The 20,257-nt window shown below is 48.2% G+C and overlaps 1 protein-coding gene across 5 annotated transcripts in view; it reads left to right on the top strand.

The window, feature by feature from the left end:
- Positions 1-20,257, top strand: part of cbfa2t3 (CBFA2/RUNX1 partner transcriptional co-repressor 3) — a 50,270-nt gene that overhangs the window by 10,443 nt on the left and 19,570 nt on the right. For 4 of the 5 annotated variants that reach the window (XM_062549596.1, XM_062549598.1, XM_062549597.1 and 1 more), the window contains exon 2: positions 20,097-20,243. In XM_062549596.1, the coding sequence (XP_062405580.1) occupies positions 20,097-20,243 (147 nt within the window). Of the gene's footprint in view, positions 1-959; positions 2,055-20,096; positions 20,244-20,257 lie in introns of those variants that run through there. The other variant, XM_062549599.1, reaches the window with a different exon arrangement.

The following is a 20,257-nucleotide window of genomic DNA, read 5'->3' as shown; positions in this document are numbered from 1 at the left end:
CACAGCCTTTGCCACAGCCTTGCTGGGGAAGTAGATGAATGAAAGAATCGCTCATTAGGTTTAGTGGTATAGGCCTATTAACTATACACACTAGCATACTACAGAACTCATAGACATAAACTTAAAATAAATTAGCAGTCAGTATTGCCACAAAGAAATGTATAAGAAACTTTCTTGTGCGACATTCTATACATAAAAGTAATCAATGTTTAAACGTAGAAGTAATGAATATAGCCTATGTTCTGTGTAAATTCCAACTTTTCAACATTAAAAACACAATCATCGCAAACCAGTCTCACCACTTGCTTGTATCTTACAAGTGAAAGTCCACTGCCCTCCACATGTTGTTGGCAAGAAGCTAGTTTTGAATTGACTAATTGCTACGTGTCATGTTTACTAGATGACTACAGACTGAAACAATCGGTGTCCAATGAGGCGGGGAAACAGCGGCTCCCAGAGGCGAGGAATAGGCCTTTTTTGATAATTATTTTTTCAAAATCCATACGTTGCAGATAACACTCCAAATACCCTGCGTTACAAAAAAATCAGATGACTTGTTTACACTCCTTTGGAATAAAAAAAAATGTTTAAACTATCACAAACATGGTTGCATAAAACTGGTAAAAATGGCCAATGTAGTGTAGTGTAGTCCTATGTGTCATATGCGTGCCTTGTTCACCACCCTAATCCCACTTTATGTATATGTGCATGCATATTGTGTGTGCATTCAGCCAGTATCAAGAAAGGTTGCATCACAGGGAAAAAGAGGAGCGAAAGCTACTGCAGTACAATCGAGCAGCCAGGGAGGCTGTCAACTCGTGGGTTTGAGAGCTGTCAGAGAGAGAGAGAGAGAGAGAGAGAGAGAGAGAGAGAGAGAGAGAGAGAGAGAGAGAGAGAGAGAGAGAGAGAGAGAGAGGTTAGGAGCGCCGGAGAACACATCCCCGCTCCAGATGGTGTTTTAAACGCAGACAGAAGGCTACAGAGGGGATAGAGCAGAGCACCGTTAGACAACGCTCCAGACCCACAAGCTTAACCATCGACAACGGCAAAATTAACCAAAACGCGAAATGAGCGCAAACAAAGGCAAGCAAAGGGACGTCCGTTCAAGATAGTCACAAAAATGTTGAACGCTATTTGTTGACCGCTTCTTCCAGAACAACCGCTGTATTCAATTGTTCCTCGGGAATGAGTGGTGTCTAATGCCAGGACAGTGGGAGTATTGGTCGGCAGAAGACATTTCCGTGACTTGATATATTTTACCGGACAACATTGTACGAGTTATTCAGCTTTATAGACATTATCTACGAGAGGACTTCTGTGGATGTATCGCAACTCATTTTTCATCGTTTTGGAGACAATGCTTTGCGAACACTGGCTTTGAAGTGCAGCTCAATTCAAAACGGAAGGATCCTTGCCAAATTAACATCATCTCAGTACCTTGTTTGAAGTACAGCGAACGTCAGTGCAGGATTTATAAGGAGTCTCCTTTTGTGTGATAAAGTAAGAACCACTTTGTGGCACTTATTCCATATTTGTTTCATTTGATATTTCCCAAGCGATATAATATCCTTCTGGCTTTCTTGCGTCCCTCGAACACGAACCTCGTGAATGACTGAAAGAGACGCGTGTTGTTTCTTTATTTGGAAAAGAAATATTGGTCTTCATTATTGAAATTGAAACAGTAAACCAAAGACTTGCTTTACAGAAGAGTCAATGAGTTTTAAGCTTTGAAAACTTTTTCGATTTTTAAGAGAGAAGCAAATTACCTCAGAATTTCCAAACTGAAAGTCCACCGCGCTTTAAATCCAAAGGAGTTAAGCATAATTACTGGACTGTGTGAAGATATCAACGATATTCAAGACTTTTTCCTCAATAATATTTTTTCAAAGAATACGAATACGATCTTAAATGCTTTTCAGTCCTTTCGAGGCTTTATTTTTTCTTCCCATATGATGCGGATTGGGGCGTAATAATCGCCGCATCGTATTATTGTGTGGATTACCTTCTCAGCAATTACCTCAGTTTGAACTCGATCTACACAAAGTAGGCTACTGGTAAGTGGAATATTTTGATTAATATCTAATTCCCTATATAATTTAATGTATTTTGATTAGGCTGTGTATCAGGTTCACTGTGCTGTTTCCGGAGGTAAAGCTGTCAGTGTGAAAGATTGATATAGTTCTGCATGGAACATAACGTTGTCAAGGAATGGATTCTTTAGTTTTCTTTTGTCATGATGATGATTTAATCGGCAAAGGTGTGAGTAGCCTATCACATATAATAAAATGATATAAATAATACTGCTCTCTTATTTAATAGGAGGAAAACACTGGTCTTAGTTAACCCACGAGGTCATTTGACAACAAAACATTTTAGAGCATCTAAACACATATTGTCCTAAATTATAAATGAATTCGAAACACTGCAAGTCTTCCAACGTTTCACAAGAAAGTAATAGTGCTGGCTATGATAAACTGGTGGACAATAGCTCACTGTATGTAAACGAGGGCTGTTTGGCTTTACTTTCTGTCCCATTCATCCATATATTGCCCCCTTCACAAGATAAGAATATTAGCAAACAATGGAGATTTTCTAATAATTACACTCTTTTTAATGCCTGAATGAAGTCTAACAAAAATAATTTGCGCTTAAAATGTGATATATGCTGTGGTGCCTCAGTAATCTCTCGAATAGTCAAATAATGTAGGATATTCAATTATAATCTTAAAGCCTTCTCAAAGCGGTCAGTATGCCACAGATGTGTCCGCAGGTAGCCTAGGCAGAATTGTGTAGCCCTTTATAAGACAGTAGAGCATAGCGTTCAAATAGAGCAACGGTTTAAACTTGCAATAGTCAACATAACTTAATATATTTCATTACATTATTCATCAAATCAATGTGGGGTTTGTAGGGATTACAACCCAAACGGTGAGAAATGTGTCAAGTTATCGAGGACGAGAAGCAAGGTAGGGTGCAGAATGGCCATGTCCACACACCTGCAGTGTTAGCATGGTTAACTTGTGGTGGTTACAACCACACCTTTAGAAACTATCATAATGACCAGCCAGGCCATTTTACAAAGCCTTTATGATACCTCAACAATAATGTATTATAAAATCTAATCTAATAAAGTATGTCAATTATTTTCTAGCTTTGAATTATTTTGTTGCCTGCATCAGTGACCAAAATATTGGCCCATTACGAAACACCATGAAATTGTTCAAGAAAATGTACAAAAGATATGAATGACGCCAGACATGCAGGTGACAGGCAAATATAATCAGAGGACGTCTTTTATCCCTCAAGATCTTCAGTCTTGGGCTCCCGAATAACGCGTATAGCCTAGTTCAAGGGGGTCATCACAATAACATTCACACGGCACTGAAGACACTCAGCAGGATCCATTAAATGGGAAAGAGACTTAGGCAGAGATTTACTTTCTTAATAGACCTCGGGTTTAAATGCCGTTAAATTATTGAGAAGCAGATAGTGGTGCCACAATGCGTGGAGGGAGGTTTTAAAGGTGAAACCGCGGCAACGACCCGCTGTGCATTATCACACATTACTGCAAAACACACACACTCACATCCCTGCAGCTCTGAGGGCAGATGTCCCCCCACTCAACATTAAGTACTTCTTTCAAAAGAAGGTCATTCATTACCTCATTGGAGTGTTTATAGAATCTGTCTTCATGTCTCTCTAACAGGACCTGTGTAGATGGCGATGTCTTTGCTTCTTTGTTAATGCTGTGGGGGCACAAAAAAAAAAAGATTTTCCTTGTAGACAGAGGTCGTGCCAGAAGCCACAAGCCAATACAGTGATGTTAATTTGTAGTAATGAAATGACTCCATTGGCCTCTGACTGCACTTAGACCGCTACTGCCAGCCAGACACTGTAGGCCATCGCTGGCCAGAGGCGGGGTTACTCTATGATGAAAGGAAATGGTGAGGAACATTAATTATAAACACAAAGTTGACATATTATAAGGTCGTGGGTGAAATAAGTGTGTGTTCTTGATGCCAATACCATGTGGCCCGTAATGGTGGTGACCTTAGAGAGAAGGCTACAATTGCTTCATACGGTGACGGTTGCTGACCAATCTTCAGAAGAGTTACATACCGAAGTGACAGTGGCATTCTCTGGGGCACCGACGCAGAGCACAACATAGCAACCATGTGTCTCCGTGTTATGAAACACCAAACCAAGTAATAAGTCCATAGAGAGAAGGACAGGGTGCGCCGGAGCCTCACTCCTAGTCTTGTTATTGGTAACCTGAAAAGTTAAACAGAGCGCCGGTTTCCCTGCGCCAGGCGGCTGTAAGTATTGTAACAGATGTTCCTCAAGGTGGGAGAGATGAGTCACACGCTAGCGCGGACACCGGTCAGTGTCACTCATACTGGTATGCGCGTAGGGTATCACGCGGAAAGGGGTGTAAAGAGCAAGGGGTAAGATCTGTATGTGTGTGTGTGTGTGTGTGTGTGTACCGCGCGCGTCCGTGTGTGTGTGTGTGTGTGTGTGTGTCCGGTTTTGCTCAGTGACTGTCCCTCCCTGGGGACCGTGACCTGCGGCAGCACAGGTGACTGTGGCGTGTGCGCGAGGTAATTATCGTAATTTGAGTGCGGGCGGCGCAGGTGAAGCCGGCCGTCTCGTAATTAACGAGAGGAGCAGATGGCAGTGGGCGGGAGACGGGCACAGGCAGCCAGCCGGCAGGGTGCATGGAGAGAGGAGGGTGGGGTGGGGGAGAGAGGTGGAGAGAGAGAGAGAGCGAGCGAGAGAGAGAGAGAGAGAGAGAGGTCAGGTGGTGGGCAGAACACACAGGCACCTGGAAGCTCACGCAGGCCAAGCTGTCTCCTTACCTTCTGCGGTTGGAAGTGCTGCATGAATAAAGATGACCGAGATGAACTCACTCTTCTAGCTCATTTCCAGGGAGGAGAACCTGGTCTGGTGCAACACAGTCGCCAGTGGCTGCAACTCATGTCATGTCACAGTGACGTCACGGCATGGTGTCAAGAGCAGTTTTATCTGTGTAATAATATTTGAGTGCAGGTTCAGGGCTTGTCCCATTAGTAGGCTTCTAGACAGACCTTGTAGCCAGTTCAAGAGCACTGCAAGTATTTTCATATACATTTAAGCTTGTTTGCGATCGCATGAGCATGAGTAGTGTAAATGATGAAAGATTGTATGAAAAATACAATAGGCCTAGTGGTTATAACAATGGTAGCTTATGTTGAAATATGGTATGAAAATATTTTATTAATAATTATGTGCCCAGAATTGCCAGCTTCTGCAAGGAGTGGGTCACCCAAAGGTCATGTCAAGGATATAGTAAGGTCGCAAGGAGTTGTCGGCATGTTCATAATGTTGGCTGTATGTGCAGCAGTGGACTTACATGTCAGTGTTTCACTGTCCCGGAATCCCAACCTGCAGACAGCCGGCCAGATTACCCGTTGGACCTAATTCCTAATGCACTAATGCCATTGTGCAATTACACAAGCACTGCCCCCACTACCCCCAGTCCACACACACTCACACACACACACATACATGCTTATGACACACACACACACACACACACACACACACACATGCTTATGCACACACACACACACTACCCTGCAGAGTGATTGTGCAAAAAGAGCCCAGGGACAGCATGCCTGCAGCCTGCCAGTGCATAGAAGTTTCCGGCTGTTTTTATTTATTTCTCAGTGTCTTAAGAGGAGCTACAGGGGTCTCCTCCATTCCAATTATTTGAACATTAGCCACCAAAGAGAGCACTCCGCTGCCAGTTAAGATCCTGGGGTGAAGAAATGAATCGCAGGCAGGGAAAATGACGCTTTTTTTGGCTATTTTTTTTTATATCCGAAGTAGGAAAACAAGATGTGAAGGGCTCGGTTTTTTCCCCCTTGTGTCTATCAGAGAGCAAGCAAGGAGAGTTCTGCTGAAAAGTGCATCAGCATCTGAAAAATCCATAACTGTGCATTAATGTAGAAAGAGCTTTCTATGTGTCTACCCGTGTGTGTGTGTGTGTGTGTGTGTGTGTGTGTGTGTGTGTGTGTGTGTCAGAGAGCATAGTAGACTGACACAGGAGAGCAGACTCCTGTCTGCACCCTATAGCTTTTACACATGTTCTGACTCGCCTATGATGTTTGATTGACAGGTAGGATTCTGGCCAGCAGTGGTGAAATAGAGAGCCTTGTAATTAATAGCTTCATGGGTATACGTACATATATGCAGTGCACACCATCTGTATGGACATAGACGGAAAGCATGCATGTATTTCTGTACGTTGTATTTATGTGTTAAAATACATATGCAGTCATGCTCAAGGTTTGTTGGTGTGAAACTGTACAGAATCATGCAGCACAGGGGTTACCAGACTGCTAGTGTGTATGGCAGACAGACCGGACGTTTACATTGCAATAGTTTCAATTCTTGTTTACTTGGCCTCTGTATTTGTGTGTGTGTGTGTGTGTATGTGTGTGTGTGTGTGTGTGTGTGTGAGAGTGGTGGGGAAAAGAGTTGGGGTTGATTAGCGTCTCTTTTAAGCCTCTCTCTCTCTCTGTCTGTCTCTCTCTCTCAGTCTCTCAGTCTCTCTCTGTCTGTCTGTCTCTGTCTCTCTCTCTCTCTGTGTCTCTGGTTCTCTCTCTTCCTCTGGCTGCTCCACATGTGTTTGACATTACTGTGACATGGCCCGCCTCTCGGGGGAGAATGAGAATGTCAGAGAGGGCCGGAGCCGCGGCCAGCTTCCAAACATCTGGAGTAATGAGAAACACACCGACACCGCAGTGTGGGAGCCGCCAGTTCGCCTGAGCGCACAAAACCGCACGCACACTCTCTCAGGCTCTCTCCCTCACACACACACACACACACACACACACACACACACGCTCAGACCCAGGCGTCCGCAACAAAACACATGCAACCTTAGACTCATACACAGACACGGCACCCACATCTCTCGCCGTGTCCAAAAGTGAACCCACAAAAAAAGTGTAAAGCAAAAACAGCACTGCAGGAATAAAAATGAAAATGGCTGGACGCTTAATGCATGTCAATGAGTCCTTCTGAGTAAGTTCATCTCTATGAGAGGACTTGAGAGTGGTCTGTGTAATGAAAGAAGCTTCCTGCACTAATCTGACAGTAGACCGTATCAAGGGCCGAGATGTGTGATGTGATATTTAGGAAAAGCAAAAAAGGAGCAGTATTTTACCTGGCAAGAATCTCGGCAAATAACTCAAAAATTGATCGTGTTTCACATTAGGAATTCATTTGAAGCGTGCAGGCAAGCGAGAGAGTTTAATGCCAAAAGGCTGATATTAGAATCAGCGGTGGTATAACCGAGAACAGATCTTAAGCCCCTTTTGATGTAGCTATTTTGTATCTAGCCAAGGCCTCTGACTAAGACTAGCGCGCTGAAATCGAGGCAGGCTCTTAAAAAATAACACGAACGGGAGATAACTTCCCAGAGGAAATATGGATGAGAGACTGAGACACAGGAAACAGCTGGAATAATCCCTGCTGGTGCTGCTGCTTTTTTTTTTTTAATCAAACCAGTTAGGAAGTTCATATCGCTAGGCCTCACTCTGATGTAATGAGCTCTTCCTTTTCTCTCTCTCTCTCTCCCTCTCCCTCTCTCTCTCCTCCTTTTCTCTCTCTTCCTCTCTCACTCTGTCTTTCTCTTTCTATTGCCCCTCGGCTAGCTGGTTATCGGACTCACTGGGAAACGCTGACTCCAGATAGAATTGTGGTTATTAAGCATTCACACTCAGTCCCACTCACAATGACTTAAAAGGGTGTTAGAGGATTGGTGTGTGTGTGTGTGTGTGTGTGTGTGTCTGTGTGTGTGTGTGTCTGTGTGTGTGTGTGTGTGTGTGTGTGTGTGTGTGTGTGTGTGTGTGTGTGTGTTCCTAACAAAGACAGGGGATTGGGCAGTGGGAGAGGAAGGCAGGGAGACCAGGGAGAGTTGGCTGGGTGAGGACTATCCAACGTGGAGCATTTTGCAAAAAAATTTCCCCCAAAAAGCCGTTATCTCCTGGAAACAGAGGCTGCATGGCGAGGCTGCTCTGTCATTTCATGAAATGGGTTTCAGACCCGCACCACTGCATCTCCCTCCAGTCACTTATACAGACCTTAATCTATAGCTCATGCCTGCACACACACACACACACACACACACACACACACACACACAAATCCACATATGCGCACACCAAGATATGTTATTGTTCCTAAATTCAGCCATCGTGAAAGAAACTGTCTAGTTTCCACATGAAATGGATTTACGAGGACGGACCAAAGCAGAAAACCTTTTTGATTGAAGTCAGAATGTTCCAGAAACACGAGTATAAAAAAAAGATGCCTTCAGGACGACGGTCTGTCATCTGCAGAGGTAAAAAAAAAAGGTTGCATTCCTTCCTTCTAGACTCTGTGTCTGATAGCGCTTAAATAGCGCATGGAGGAACATCAAGGTGGGGTGTGTTGATGCTGCGGAGTGTGTTTGGATAGGACAATGACACAGGAGTGTGCGGCGCGGAGCCGGGGAGAGGGAATAAAACCGACTGGGAGAAAAACTCGAGGAGACATTTATGGGGGTCAGAGAGAGCCAAGAAGACTGGAGTTAAACAAAGACATATGAGGACAGATGATCACCGAGGACAGATAGGGAGACAGAGACGCAAAGGCTGAGGGGATGAAGCCGTCCCAGCGCGAGGAGACAGGGAGTCGGAGAGGAAGGATAAAACAGAGGGACGGAGAAGATGGATAGAGAGGTAGCTGTGTATTCTATAATCACTCCGCAATAACCAGCAATGGAGTCTTCGCCACCAGGCCTTTTTAACTAGTCTGTTATTAAATGCAATTCCAATGACAGGGTCGTTTTGAGGAGGAGGGGGCGGGGGTGGGTGGACTTTTTCAGACATGGCTTCCAGCTGTCCACTGCTTTGAGTCCCACTGGGAGAAGGCCTTCGGGTGTATTTTTAGCTTCAGGTGCTAGTTTTAGCGCTGATAAGAAACCACTGGAGGGGGATGTGAGTGGGGTGATGCAAAGACGGGGGAACACCACTTAGGCTGGGGCGTGGGGGGGGGGGGGGGGCGGCACACACCAACTGCATCACAAATAGACTCATTTACTGTGAGGAGTATAATAGTGGCATGGGGGAATGGGGGCCCTGGGAACACTCTGAGGCTGCCTATAGAGCTATACACACAAATTATAGGGTTGCTCCTTTGGTTGCATGTCGCTGGTGACAGGAAATCTGTATGGGGGAGTAATCAACTAAATCACCTTAAGGAAGGGAATGGAAATGGAAACAGCTAAAATGGTGTGTGTGTGTGTGTGTGTGTGTGTGTGTGTGTGTGTGTGTACGCTTCAGACTCTCTGGGTAAATGACTATGGCCTCTTCTCACATGCACAATACTCTCAAGGATAAGGGCTTACTCAAGTATGAACTCATGTGGACATCCTTAGACCCCAACTCATAACAGGCTCTCAGTGAACAGATGAACAGACATGGTCATTTACTGTGTATGTGTGTGTGTGTGTGGGGAAAGCAGGTTTCAGTCTTTTGTGCTCCATAAATCAGTGAACAGTCATGACGCAAGCAGCCGAGCAAACAAGAGCAGGGCAGGGGCTGCAGCTGGTCACGGCCGGGGAGAGAGAGAGAGAGAGAGAGAGAGGTAAGGATAGAGAGAGAGAAAGAGAGAGAGAGAGCATGGCTCAGAGATAACAGCTGTCAGACCCCACAACGCACACCTGTCACACAGGAAGTCAGACCCTGACACTGTTTCCTGGATACGCCTCCTCAGCCAAACATTCGAGCGGCTTCCACATACACAGAGGCAGAAAGACGGACGGAAGAGGAGAGACAGCTAGACAGAAACAGGCAGCGGAGAGATGGAGCTTGACAGGGGTAAGCCTAAGGAAAAAAACACAGATTTAGAGTGAGGATGTGAGATACAACAAATCAAAAAATATCACACATATTAAACTTGGACAGTAAATAAACAACTAGCCCAATGAGGACGAGCACAGCACAGCTGCTCCTCCCTCACACATCATGACTGAAAGTCCACTCTGATTTGGCAAGATGTTACTTTTTTGCGTATGAATGGCGGAGGCCCAGTTTAGTATTACTCTTCAGTCCAGACACCAAGTTTGACTTCACGTTCTCGATCCCTCTCAGCCGCTCCGGCGCGTACGCCCCTCGCTCACGCAGACAGGAAGTGAGGTCAGCGTGGGCACTGCAGCAGCAGATGGCTGGCTGCCGTCCGCTCCGCTTTTCGCTCTCCGCTCCGTTCGCCTGGGCCTGGGCGAGGTCTCTCCCACCGCCGCCGCCGCCGTTGTTTTTCTCTCTTCAGCCCGCTCGAGCGGTGTTGTTATTGGCAGGAGCGCCTCTCTTGTTTGTCAGGGATTGTCAAGGCAGTTCCTCGGGAGAGCCCCCACGCATTATTCCCCAGCCGCCCTTCATGCTGCCTGTGTGCAATTAACAGTGTAATTAAAAGCTTGATGAGCTAATTGGTGCTAGGTGAAGCTGCAGGTGTTTTGATTGGGGAGCTTGTTTGTGTAAGCAGGCAGGGTAAACAGATTTCGATGGAGGGTAATTTTTGGCTCTCTTTTCTTCCCCTACAATTGAGGTGAGATGGGCGTTGGGAGGGATCTGGAAGCCCATTACTGTGATTTATACGCAAAAGCCGAGAACAGTTCAATTTAATTACAGTCATTATCCTGTTAAATTTAGATATGTGTTATTTGAATGTCACATTACATGTTGATACTGTATAATAGTGATGAAAAGCATGTGCCGAAAAATCCTTGCGAGGGGAACAGAGGGGGGAAAAATGCATGATATCATGACAAGTCCGGAATATTTTCGTCCAGAACTCTCCAAAAAAGGCAAAAAGAAAGGAGACTTTCATTTGAACTTCTCTTTCGCCCTTTTTTCTACCCTGGTTCAAATTATGTTTTGTTGCACCCCCAGGCAAAGCTCTCAGCTGGCAGGATGGAAAGACTGCCTCCTCTTGTCGGAGCACAAAGATGAGAATAATGTGGGGGAACTAGGCCAAAGAAGTCACCCTTTCTTTCAGACAGACACATTCCCCCTCTCTCTCTCCCTCACACACACACACACACACACACACACACACACACACACACACACACACACACTCACTCACTCATTCACACTCACAAGCCTCTCAGTTTAACCATGACTCTCACTTCTCCCTCTCTCTCTCCTTATTCTAGTGCTACCATGCAATTCTTTCCAACGGTCTTCTTTGCACTTCTCTCTCCCTCTCTCTGTTGTTTCTCACTCTCTCTATCTCTCTCTCCCTCACTCTCTCTCTCTCTCTCTATCTCTCTCTCCCTCACTCTCTCTCTCTCTCTCTCTCCCTCCCTCCTGCTCGGCTCGTTGGCAGATGTGCCAGTGACGGCTGTGTGCCCACAGCGTTTGCGGTCCCCAGGTGGAGTAGATGACAGTTATTGATGTTCAGGTGCAAGCTCTCTTCACTGGGAGGCTCCAAACAGTCAGCCTCCCTCCCTCTCTCTCTCTCTCTCTGTCTCTCTCTTTCTTTCTCTCTCTCTCCCCTTCTCTTTCTCTCCCCCTCCATTCCTCTCCCTCTTTCTTTCTCTTTCTCTTTTTCCCTTTCTCCCTCCCTTCAACGCCATGCACTGTGAGCACAGTCTCCCCTGCTGATTGCTCAGTACAGAGCAGCATCAAGACTGACGTTACCACGGGAGAGAAGGCACATATGAGAGAGAGAAAGAGAGAGAGAGACAAAGATGGAGAGAGAAAGAGAGAGAGAGAGACAGAAAGAGGGATAGAGAAAGAGAGAGAGAGACAGAAAGAGGGAGAGAGAGAGAGAGAGAGATGGGGAATGGGGGGAGGGACAACAACCCAAACAAAAGCACAACACCGAAACAAAACAACCACACCAGCGGCTCCGTGGGTCTGGAGGTGCTCCTGGGCGCCGGGGCCCTCGGTGCTCCGTGTGGCAGAGGCATCGCCGTGGTGACAAACCCCCGCAGTGTGCAAACAAGCGAACGCTGCGCTTCGCCCAAGATGTCAGTCCAACAACAGATCGCTGCAAAGCCAGAAATATGCAGAGTGTGAAACAGAGACTCCGCGAAAGAAACACAGAAAGTGAGACAGACAGAGAGAGAGATGGAGAGATGGAAAGGGGGATGAGAGTTCCCCCGGAGTGGCCGCACGCACTTCTGTGTGTGTGTGTGTGTGTGTGTGTGTGTGTGTGTCAGCCACTGCCAGTGCCCGGTGCAGGCCTAACACACTCCAGATGGGCTCAGGCCGGGGAGTTGTTCTTGGCACGGCCCGCCGCGGCCGAGTGTCACAAATACTTTCCTTTATTTAGGAATGGCTCCGAGTGAGCGGCTGGGGAGAGCAGGGGAGAGAGAGGGAGAGGGAGAGAGAGAGAGAGAGAGGGAGGAGAGGAGAGGAGGAGGTAAGAACCAGCTCGGCAGAACATCTGGATTTTATTTGGAAGCCACTGGGAAGAAATCTGAAAAGGAAGTTTTTTTCCCTCCCGCTTCGGAGTAACGATACATTGCTGCAGGAAGGAGGGGAAGAGGAGTGGGGGCGGGGGTGGGGAGGGGGGCAGAACGCAACTACTTCACTGCCGCCTCGGCCTGTCCCTCCCCGCAGAGAGCAGATGGAGCTGCCACGACTTCAATACAATTATATCAATAACAGTCATCACAGGCAGTCAGCACGATGGGACAAGTTCACCACAGAGACGGTGTGTGTGTGTGTGTGTGTGTGTGTGTGCATCTGGGTGGGTTGTGTGACTCTGTGGGAAAGCTATGTCCTCACTTCAGGGGTGTTTACTTAAACCCCTTAAGCCACAGCTCCCAGAGAATCACTCCCCAGAACAGCTCCTCAGAACAACTCTCCAATTGACTCCTCAAAACGACTCAATTGACCCTCCGAGTGACTCAGGCGAGCCTGCCGGAGAGCAGAGAACAAGTTCAGGGCGGTCCGGTCCGGTCCGGCTCGGTCCGGCGCAACGTGAAGCGCGGAGGAGGCCCTTGCGAGGGCCCCCGAGAGGAGAGTCGGCTCCTGGTGTGGTCACTAAATGAGTGAGCGGGAGAGGAAGACGAGACGAGAGGCAGCGGAATGTCCTGCAGAGAGTCAGATTTAAGGGCTGCTAGACTGACCAGGGGGAACTGACACAGCAGCACTCCACTCGCTCTTCCTGGGGTTAAAATATAGGCGTGCAGTGCAGTGGGCCGGACCCAATGGGAGATGCTTAGGGGGGACATTTTTTAACACCGTCTAGACAGGCGCCGTCTAGATATTTTGCAGGGATTTAGTTCTATTCAGCTATATTGCTTGAGGTATTCTTGGTGTTTGTTTGCTTCTTTCTCCCTGAATTCTGACCATCTTGTGGTGTGGTGTGGTGTCTTATCACAATCTCACACATCCATACTCATGTGTCACACATTTGCATAAGAATGTTGTTGCTCATACACTTTTTCATACACACATCTGTCTCATACAATTACAAGGACACACACGATTTAATGCCCAGAAACATAAACGCTCGGTATGATATTTTTGAAAGATTTTCAGAGATTGATGTTTATTTTGCGGAACGTGTTTGCTCAGCTGAAAGTAGTTACTCTTGAGCCTCGGAGACATCAACAACGGAGAGGAACAGAGAGAGAGAGCAAGCTTACCACTGCAAGGCGACTGGCCAGTTCATTTTTGGGAGAGAAAGACGGAGAGCCAGATTTGCTTTCATTTAGCGTGGTCAACAAGTCTAACTGGTCAGTTGAGCTCCCCCTACTTTTCTGCAAGTGGGACACCCACATCCTTCCATAGCATAGAGTGAGAGTAAGAAAACAGACTGTGGAAAAGCCTAAGTTGGGTAAATACATATCTCCTTACCCCTGTGAAAAACATATTGTCGTAGCAGCAGCCCCATATAAAACTCTCTATGTAGATTACCTCTATGAATGACCTACTTAATGAAAGATAAGCAGCCATAAATCATTATGTGTAGCAAGCTTGGCAAATGATAACAGGAATGATCATATACAAACACATGTTATATCAACTGTCTGTACTACTCTCGGTCTCGTATACAGAGAAGCAGAATGAGTGTTGTGTGTTCTGTCTCTTAGCGTTATAGGTGGAGAACACACACATGGGGTGCCTCTGCATTTTAACAGCATCCAGATGTGAGTGTGTGTGTGCACGTGTGTTTGTGAGAGAGAGAGTGTGTGTGTGTGTGTGTGTTGGGAGAGGATACTAGACCCCTGAGTGTTAGACTGGGAAGGGACACAGCAGGGAGCGGGACAGGGGGATCACCGGAGCCAAGGGTTTACATTTACATGGACCTATTTAGCAAAGAGCAGCTTTCAGCAGAGTTACAACATGCAGCACCCTGGTGACCAGTACTGAGGACATGCACTGTAGAGTAGACCAAAGCTAACAGGCTCCAGATCCTCAGCAATCCAACTAACAGTAACCAACAGTTACAGTACCTTTACAATAAAATCACACAAACTCAAGTGCTGTGACCAGTCTGAAATAATTTCCCCAACATTCCCCTCAGCTTTGAAACATTATAAGAATTCGAGAGAGGCCATAATTTTCTATAATTGCTCAACTTCTTGTAAGTACATTATTGTGAACGTGAGTGTTATTTCTAGGGCTGCGGGCGGTAGAGACGGCGGTGGTGGACGAGCACTGGACAGAGGGGTCCGGGGGCAGGAGTGGGCTGATCGTGGTATGGGTCAGGGGCAACAGAGGCAGACTCAGGGGCAGAGGGAGAGTTTTGAGGCTGAGGGGTCTGGGTAATCCTGGTGTTTTGATGTGAGCCTGTGCTGTGTGTGTGTGTGTGTGTGTGTGTGTGTGTGGACTCCTCCAGCGGCCCTGATGGAGAGCAGATGTGGGAAGGCAGGCGGTCGGGCAGCGAGCCAGAGCAGCTGGGAGAAATTAAAAACAACAGCATTCCAGGAGACAGGGGGAATTATGGAGAGAGAGAGAGAGGGAGAGAGAGAGAGAGAGAGATGGGGGAGAGAGAGAGGAGGGGCAGGAGCACAAGAAGTGACATGGGAAGCAGAATGGCTATAGGGAAAGATTGAGTCTCTAGAGGAAGCTCATTGTGTCTGTATGTTAAAAGTAGCTGTATGACAACCAACTGGCTACAAATATTCTCTCTCTCTCTCTCTCTGAGGAACTTGTACACACACTGACAATCACAATCTGTACTGTGAAAATGAAAAACAACAAGCAACCATCAAGCACCAACGCAGCAACCCCCCCCCCCTTCTTTTTTTGTTCTTAAGACTCGTGATTACGTGATGGTTTTCTTGTGCGTTTAGTGAAAGCACATGTTCTCCCGTCTCCATAAAAGAGCGCTGAAAATAGCAGCCCCAATTGCAAACTCTCTGAGTAGGCAGGGTGGGCTTCTCTCTCATTCCTTGTTCACCACACGGGAGAACAAACAGGGGGGATTGCCTTGTGTCGGGTAACTCTGGTTCACCCTCCTGAAGCAGTGAATTTGAGTTTTCTCTCAGTGTACTGCCGAGACCATAGAAGGCATGAGTTTTCACACAGGCACGTGAGTCCTCCAAGAAGCCCATTAAAATAGACCTGCCTCCCCAACAGAGCCATCTAGGTCATCGATCAGAGGCAGGGATCCGTGCGCGGAGCGAACGTGGACTCGTAGCATCTGTTCCCGATTGACCAATCAGAAGAAAGAGAGCAGGATAGCTGAGGGACGCGTTGATTGACAGCGCTTCCATGGTGCCAGGTGTATGTCATCTGGTGGACCCTCAGCTGGTCTCACACGACTTTCCTTTCTTGTCTGTGTGTGAGTGTGTGTGTGTGTGTGTGTGTGTGCATTTGTGTGTGTGTGCACGTTTCCTCCGCACAAGTGCACGTCTTCCTGTCCCTGGGTACAATGACTGCACAGATGGCCACAGATCAGTGAAAAGTGTGTGTGTGTGTGTGGGCGGAGGGGGTTCAAATGCTATGGACTTTTTAATGTGGTAATAGTGGAATTTGGAGCTTCTGCCAACAGTTTGTTTTTATTTGCCCGAGTGTGTATGAGTGATAAAACAACAAAGACAGAGCTAAAGAGCTACAGGGAGAGAAAGAGAGAAATAAAGAAAAAAAAAACGAGTGCACAACCAGCCTTGTCCTTTAGCTGGTCAGATTAAACAGCTGTCCATAATCCCACGCTGGAGGCTGGCTGGCAGTCAGGCAGGGCCGGACGCTCCCCCCCCCCCCCCCCCCTCCTCCACACCCTGCAGGGTCTCCAGGGGGGCTGCCTGGGGCCACTTCCAGGATCCCTGGGGAGCTGAAACAGCAGTTGCTTTGTAGAAGGGTCTTTCTCCCTCTCTCCTTTTCTCTCACCCTTTCTGCCCCTCTCTCTCTCTCTCTTTCTGTTTGTCCATCTATCTATTTATCTATCTGTCTCTCTGGTCTCTCTATGTGTCAAAGTGTAGTGCAAGAAGTCCTGATCAAGGTGTTGTGCTTTCTTTCACTGACGGGGTGCCAGTGGAGAGATTGTGCTCGTGCACTGAAATACCTGTGCAACACTGATTCTGTTTACTTCTTCATTCATTGAGATGAGATTTTACACGAGTGAATCAACTGATGTATGGGCCACTGTCTGTCACTGTTCCTAAACACGCCAGATCTCAATCACGAGAGACAGCCGTTAGTTAGTTAAACGGGACCACGGTTCCCTATCCTAGCGTATGGAGGTTTTGGCGGGGGGGGGGTAGCTGGGAGAGTCGGTATTATTATTGCGTCTGTCTATCCGTCTGTCTTCCATGTTGAGCCTCCCTCTGCCTATCAGAGGACTCGCGGAGCTCAAGCGCAAGCAGCTCGTCTGGGTGACAGATGGACGGACCCTGCCTGCCTGCCTGGCTGGCTGTCTGCGCGCTTCCCTGTCCTGATCGAAACGCGTGGGGAGGGAGGAGGGGAGTGGGGGAGAAGAGAACAGAAGAGGAGAGAGGGGAAATGGTGTGTGTGTGTGTGTGTGTGTGTGTGTGGAGGGGGGTTAGGTTAGGTGTTGCAACAATGTACCTGTCTACATTTGGCCATGGCAAAGGGGGTGCAGAGCCAAGCTCTCCTCAGCCGTCTCCCTCCCTCCAGACTGATGTTGGCCGGCCAGCCAAGCAGCTCTATTTTTGTCAGTGAGGGACATTAACACTAACACCTTACTATGTTTATTGGCTCAGGGAAGGCCTGGGGGGGGGGGGTAGAGTATGGGGTAGGGGGGCAACATAAGTGCAAAAATCTCAGGTGCTAATGGTTCCTGGGCAGCTTGTAAACCTCAAGGACTCGTCTGTGTGCGTGCGTGCCGGCGTGAGTGTGTGTGTAAATGTGTTTGAAGAGGCCTGTCCAACTCTCTTTGGGTGTTCCGATTTTTTGGCCGCCTCTGCTTTTCAGAAGTTTTCCTGACCCAAGCAATTCCCATAGGTAACAGGTGAGGACACAAGCCCATCTCAGATGCCCAGCACTCGTCTGCCAAAGGGCCAGTAAAGGGCCAAAGTCAATTCAGATTTGACATTGACACGTACAGTATAAATCTGTTTGATATAGTCCATTAGTAAACAGTGTATTGTCGCTACTCATGTGCATTGCTGATGGGTATTGTGCTAGAAATACGGCCACATACCAGTGGCTGCTCAAACGGAGTGTGACCGTAATCCCGTGTCTCATAACTGGACTCTGCCCCGGCCGCGTCTGAAAGCCCGACATTCCCAGTTGTCTGTGGAATGGTGTCTTGAACATTTCAGCTCTTATCCCGAATGCTTCCCAGAGCACCTCTATCCAATCGATTAGCTCAGACTCCCGGACCCCTCCCGCCCCCCGTCCCCATGTCTCTCTGTTGTCCATATCTCTTACGGTGGGCCCCATGGCTCCCCAAAGCCTGCCTTTTGTACCCGGTCACCCTCCTGCAGCTGCTGTCCCCTCAGAGGTCGCTGACCAATTATCCGGCTGTTAGTGCTCTGGCAGTGACCCCTGTTCGTTTGGTTATTTTTGCACTTGACGGTGGCGGTGACAGCAATGACAGACTGGGAGCTGCTGGACTGAAGCAAGGGTATGGGTGTGTGTGTGTGTGTGTGTGTGTGTGTGTGTGTGTGTGTATGGGCGTTGGGAGCTTGTCCAAACATGGCAGGGTCTTGCCGCACCATACTGCGCCACGCTACATGGGGGCCGTGTGTGGGAGGGTGCGTGGTATGTGCGTGCGCCTTCTCGCTGTCGCAGTCGAGGTGGCTGGCCCTTAAGGGTGAAAGGTCAGGGGGCTGAGGGAGCGCTGACCCTCCGAGAACAACTGACTACCGAGCGACAGACAGAGCTGATGCCATACATGCAAGCACTGCCTGACACATACACATATGAATGTCGCCCACTGGACTCACTCACACACACACACAGACACACACACACACACACACACACACACCCACACCCACACACACACACACTGATACAAGAATCCACCAAACATCCACTTGCTGTATTCACTGTATGGTTCGCTAGGTAGTGGGTGATGTGGATGTTCAGGACACAGTGTATGTGCAAAGACCATAAAACACACACACACACACACACACACACACACATACACAGACGCATACACATACTGGTTGCACGGTGTCTGTTAAAGCCATCTCAGCTGGAGCTCTCTTGGGTTGCACATAGATCACCTAGGTGACCCTCAGCCGCCTAAGTTACACTCAGCGCCGATCAGTTGACATGTCGGACCAGGCATTCAGCACGGCAGGGAAGAAACACAACACACAAACAAGCCCACACACACACGCACGCACACACACACACACACGCACATACACACACACACACACACACACACACACACACACGCATGCACACACACACTCCTGTCAATTACTCTTGCCTATATGATATAATATCAGGACAGCAACAGGGAGGAAAAAAATACTTATTTTCAGACGGCCCCCCGTCTCTCCACGTCCTCGTTGATAAAACACTGACAGACTGGAGTGTGTCAGACAGCCCCCTGACGCTCTGCTGTGGCCCTGTGCTGAGGGGAACAGGTGGTGGAGAAGAGTGAGAGCAGGCTGGAGGTTACGACGGAAGGTGGTGGTGGTGGTGGTGGTGGTGGTGGAGGAGGAGGGGGGTGTCAGGCGATCAAACAGGCCCAGAGATAGGCAACCTGGGCTGGGGTGGCGGCAGGACATGGGGGCCATCTCTGCCTGGAGCAGAACAGAGCCACCTGACAGGAGCTTGAGCCTTGCCACACTCCCCCCAACACACACACACACACACACACACACCGGGCAAAGTGTTTGCCTTGTTTGGTCCCGGCTGGGGGGCCCGTGGCCTGGTGGGGCAACAGGCAAGGCACAGGGCCCGGTGATGGACAGCAGCAGATCCAACTGCACTTGTCACTGACTGTCAAGCTGCCCTGTCTGTTTTGGAGCGTGGTGTGGTGTGTGTGTGTGTGTGTGTGTGTGTGTGTGTGTGTGTGCTGGTGGTGGTGGTGGTGGTGGTGGGGAGTTGGACAAGATGGAACAGGCGGGTGAAGTGTCGATGGGGGGCAGAGGGGGGTTTGGAGGGCACTGATGAGGATGTCAGGAGCTGGAAAGAGGGCGCTTCTGTGTGTGTGTGTGTGTGTGTGTGTGTGTGTGTGTGTGTGTGTATGTGTGTGTGTGCAGCGGGGGGCAGTCCCGTCAGCAGCAGCTGAGCCCGAGAGCAGGTGTTGCTGGATGTTTCCAACAGGCACTGATATTTACCGCAGTACGACCCACTGCTCTCTCTCTCTCTCTTTCTCTCTCCCTCTCTCTCTCTCTCTGTAGATTTGGACTTGTTTACAAACTGTCAAACCCTACGGATGGCAGAAGGAAATTTGGTCCACTGTCAAGATATGATTGCTTATTCAGCACACATGATTTTGGGTGCGAGATAGCTCAATATGGCTGCCAATAGCAGCTCTACAGCTCCTCACAAGCTTGCTTCTTTTAAGAGGGCTTACTGCAGGGTGTGCTGGTGTATGTGTGTGTACACTCATAAGCCTCACTCAGCCCACCCTCTCTCTCTCTCTCTCTCTCTCTCTCTCTCTCTCTCCCGCAGGTAGCACCGAACAGAAGGTTGGAACGATGCCCGATTCACCTGCTGATGTCAAAACCCAGCCCAGGTCGACTCCGCCCACCATGCCCCCTCCTCCGCCCGCTGTCAGCCAGGTGGCCAATCGCAACGCCTCCTTCACACCCACCACCAGTAAGTCCTCAATC

The sequence above is a fragment of the Sardina pilchardus genome, chromosome 11 (assembly GCF_963854185.1).
Source record: "Sardina pilchardus chromosome 11, fSarPil1.1, whole genome shotgun sequence".
Taxonomy (NCBI): domain Eukaryota; kingdom Metazoa; phylum Chordata; class Actinopteri; order Clupeiformes; family Clupeidae; genus Sardina; species Sardina pilchardus.
This window is presented reverse-complemented; position numbering and strand designations above follow the sequence as displayed.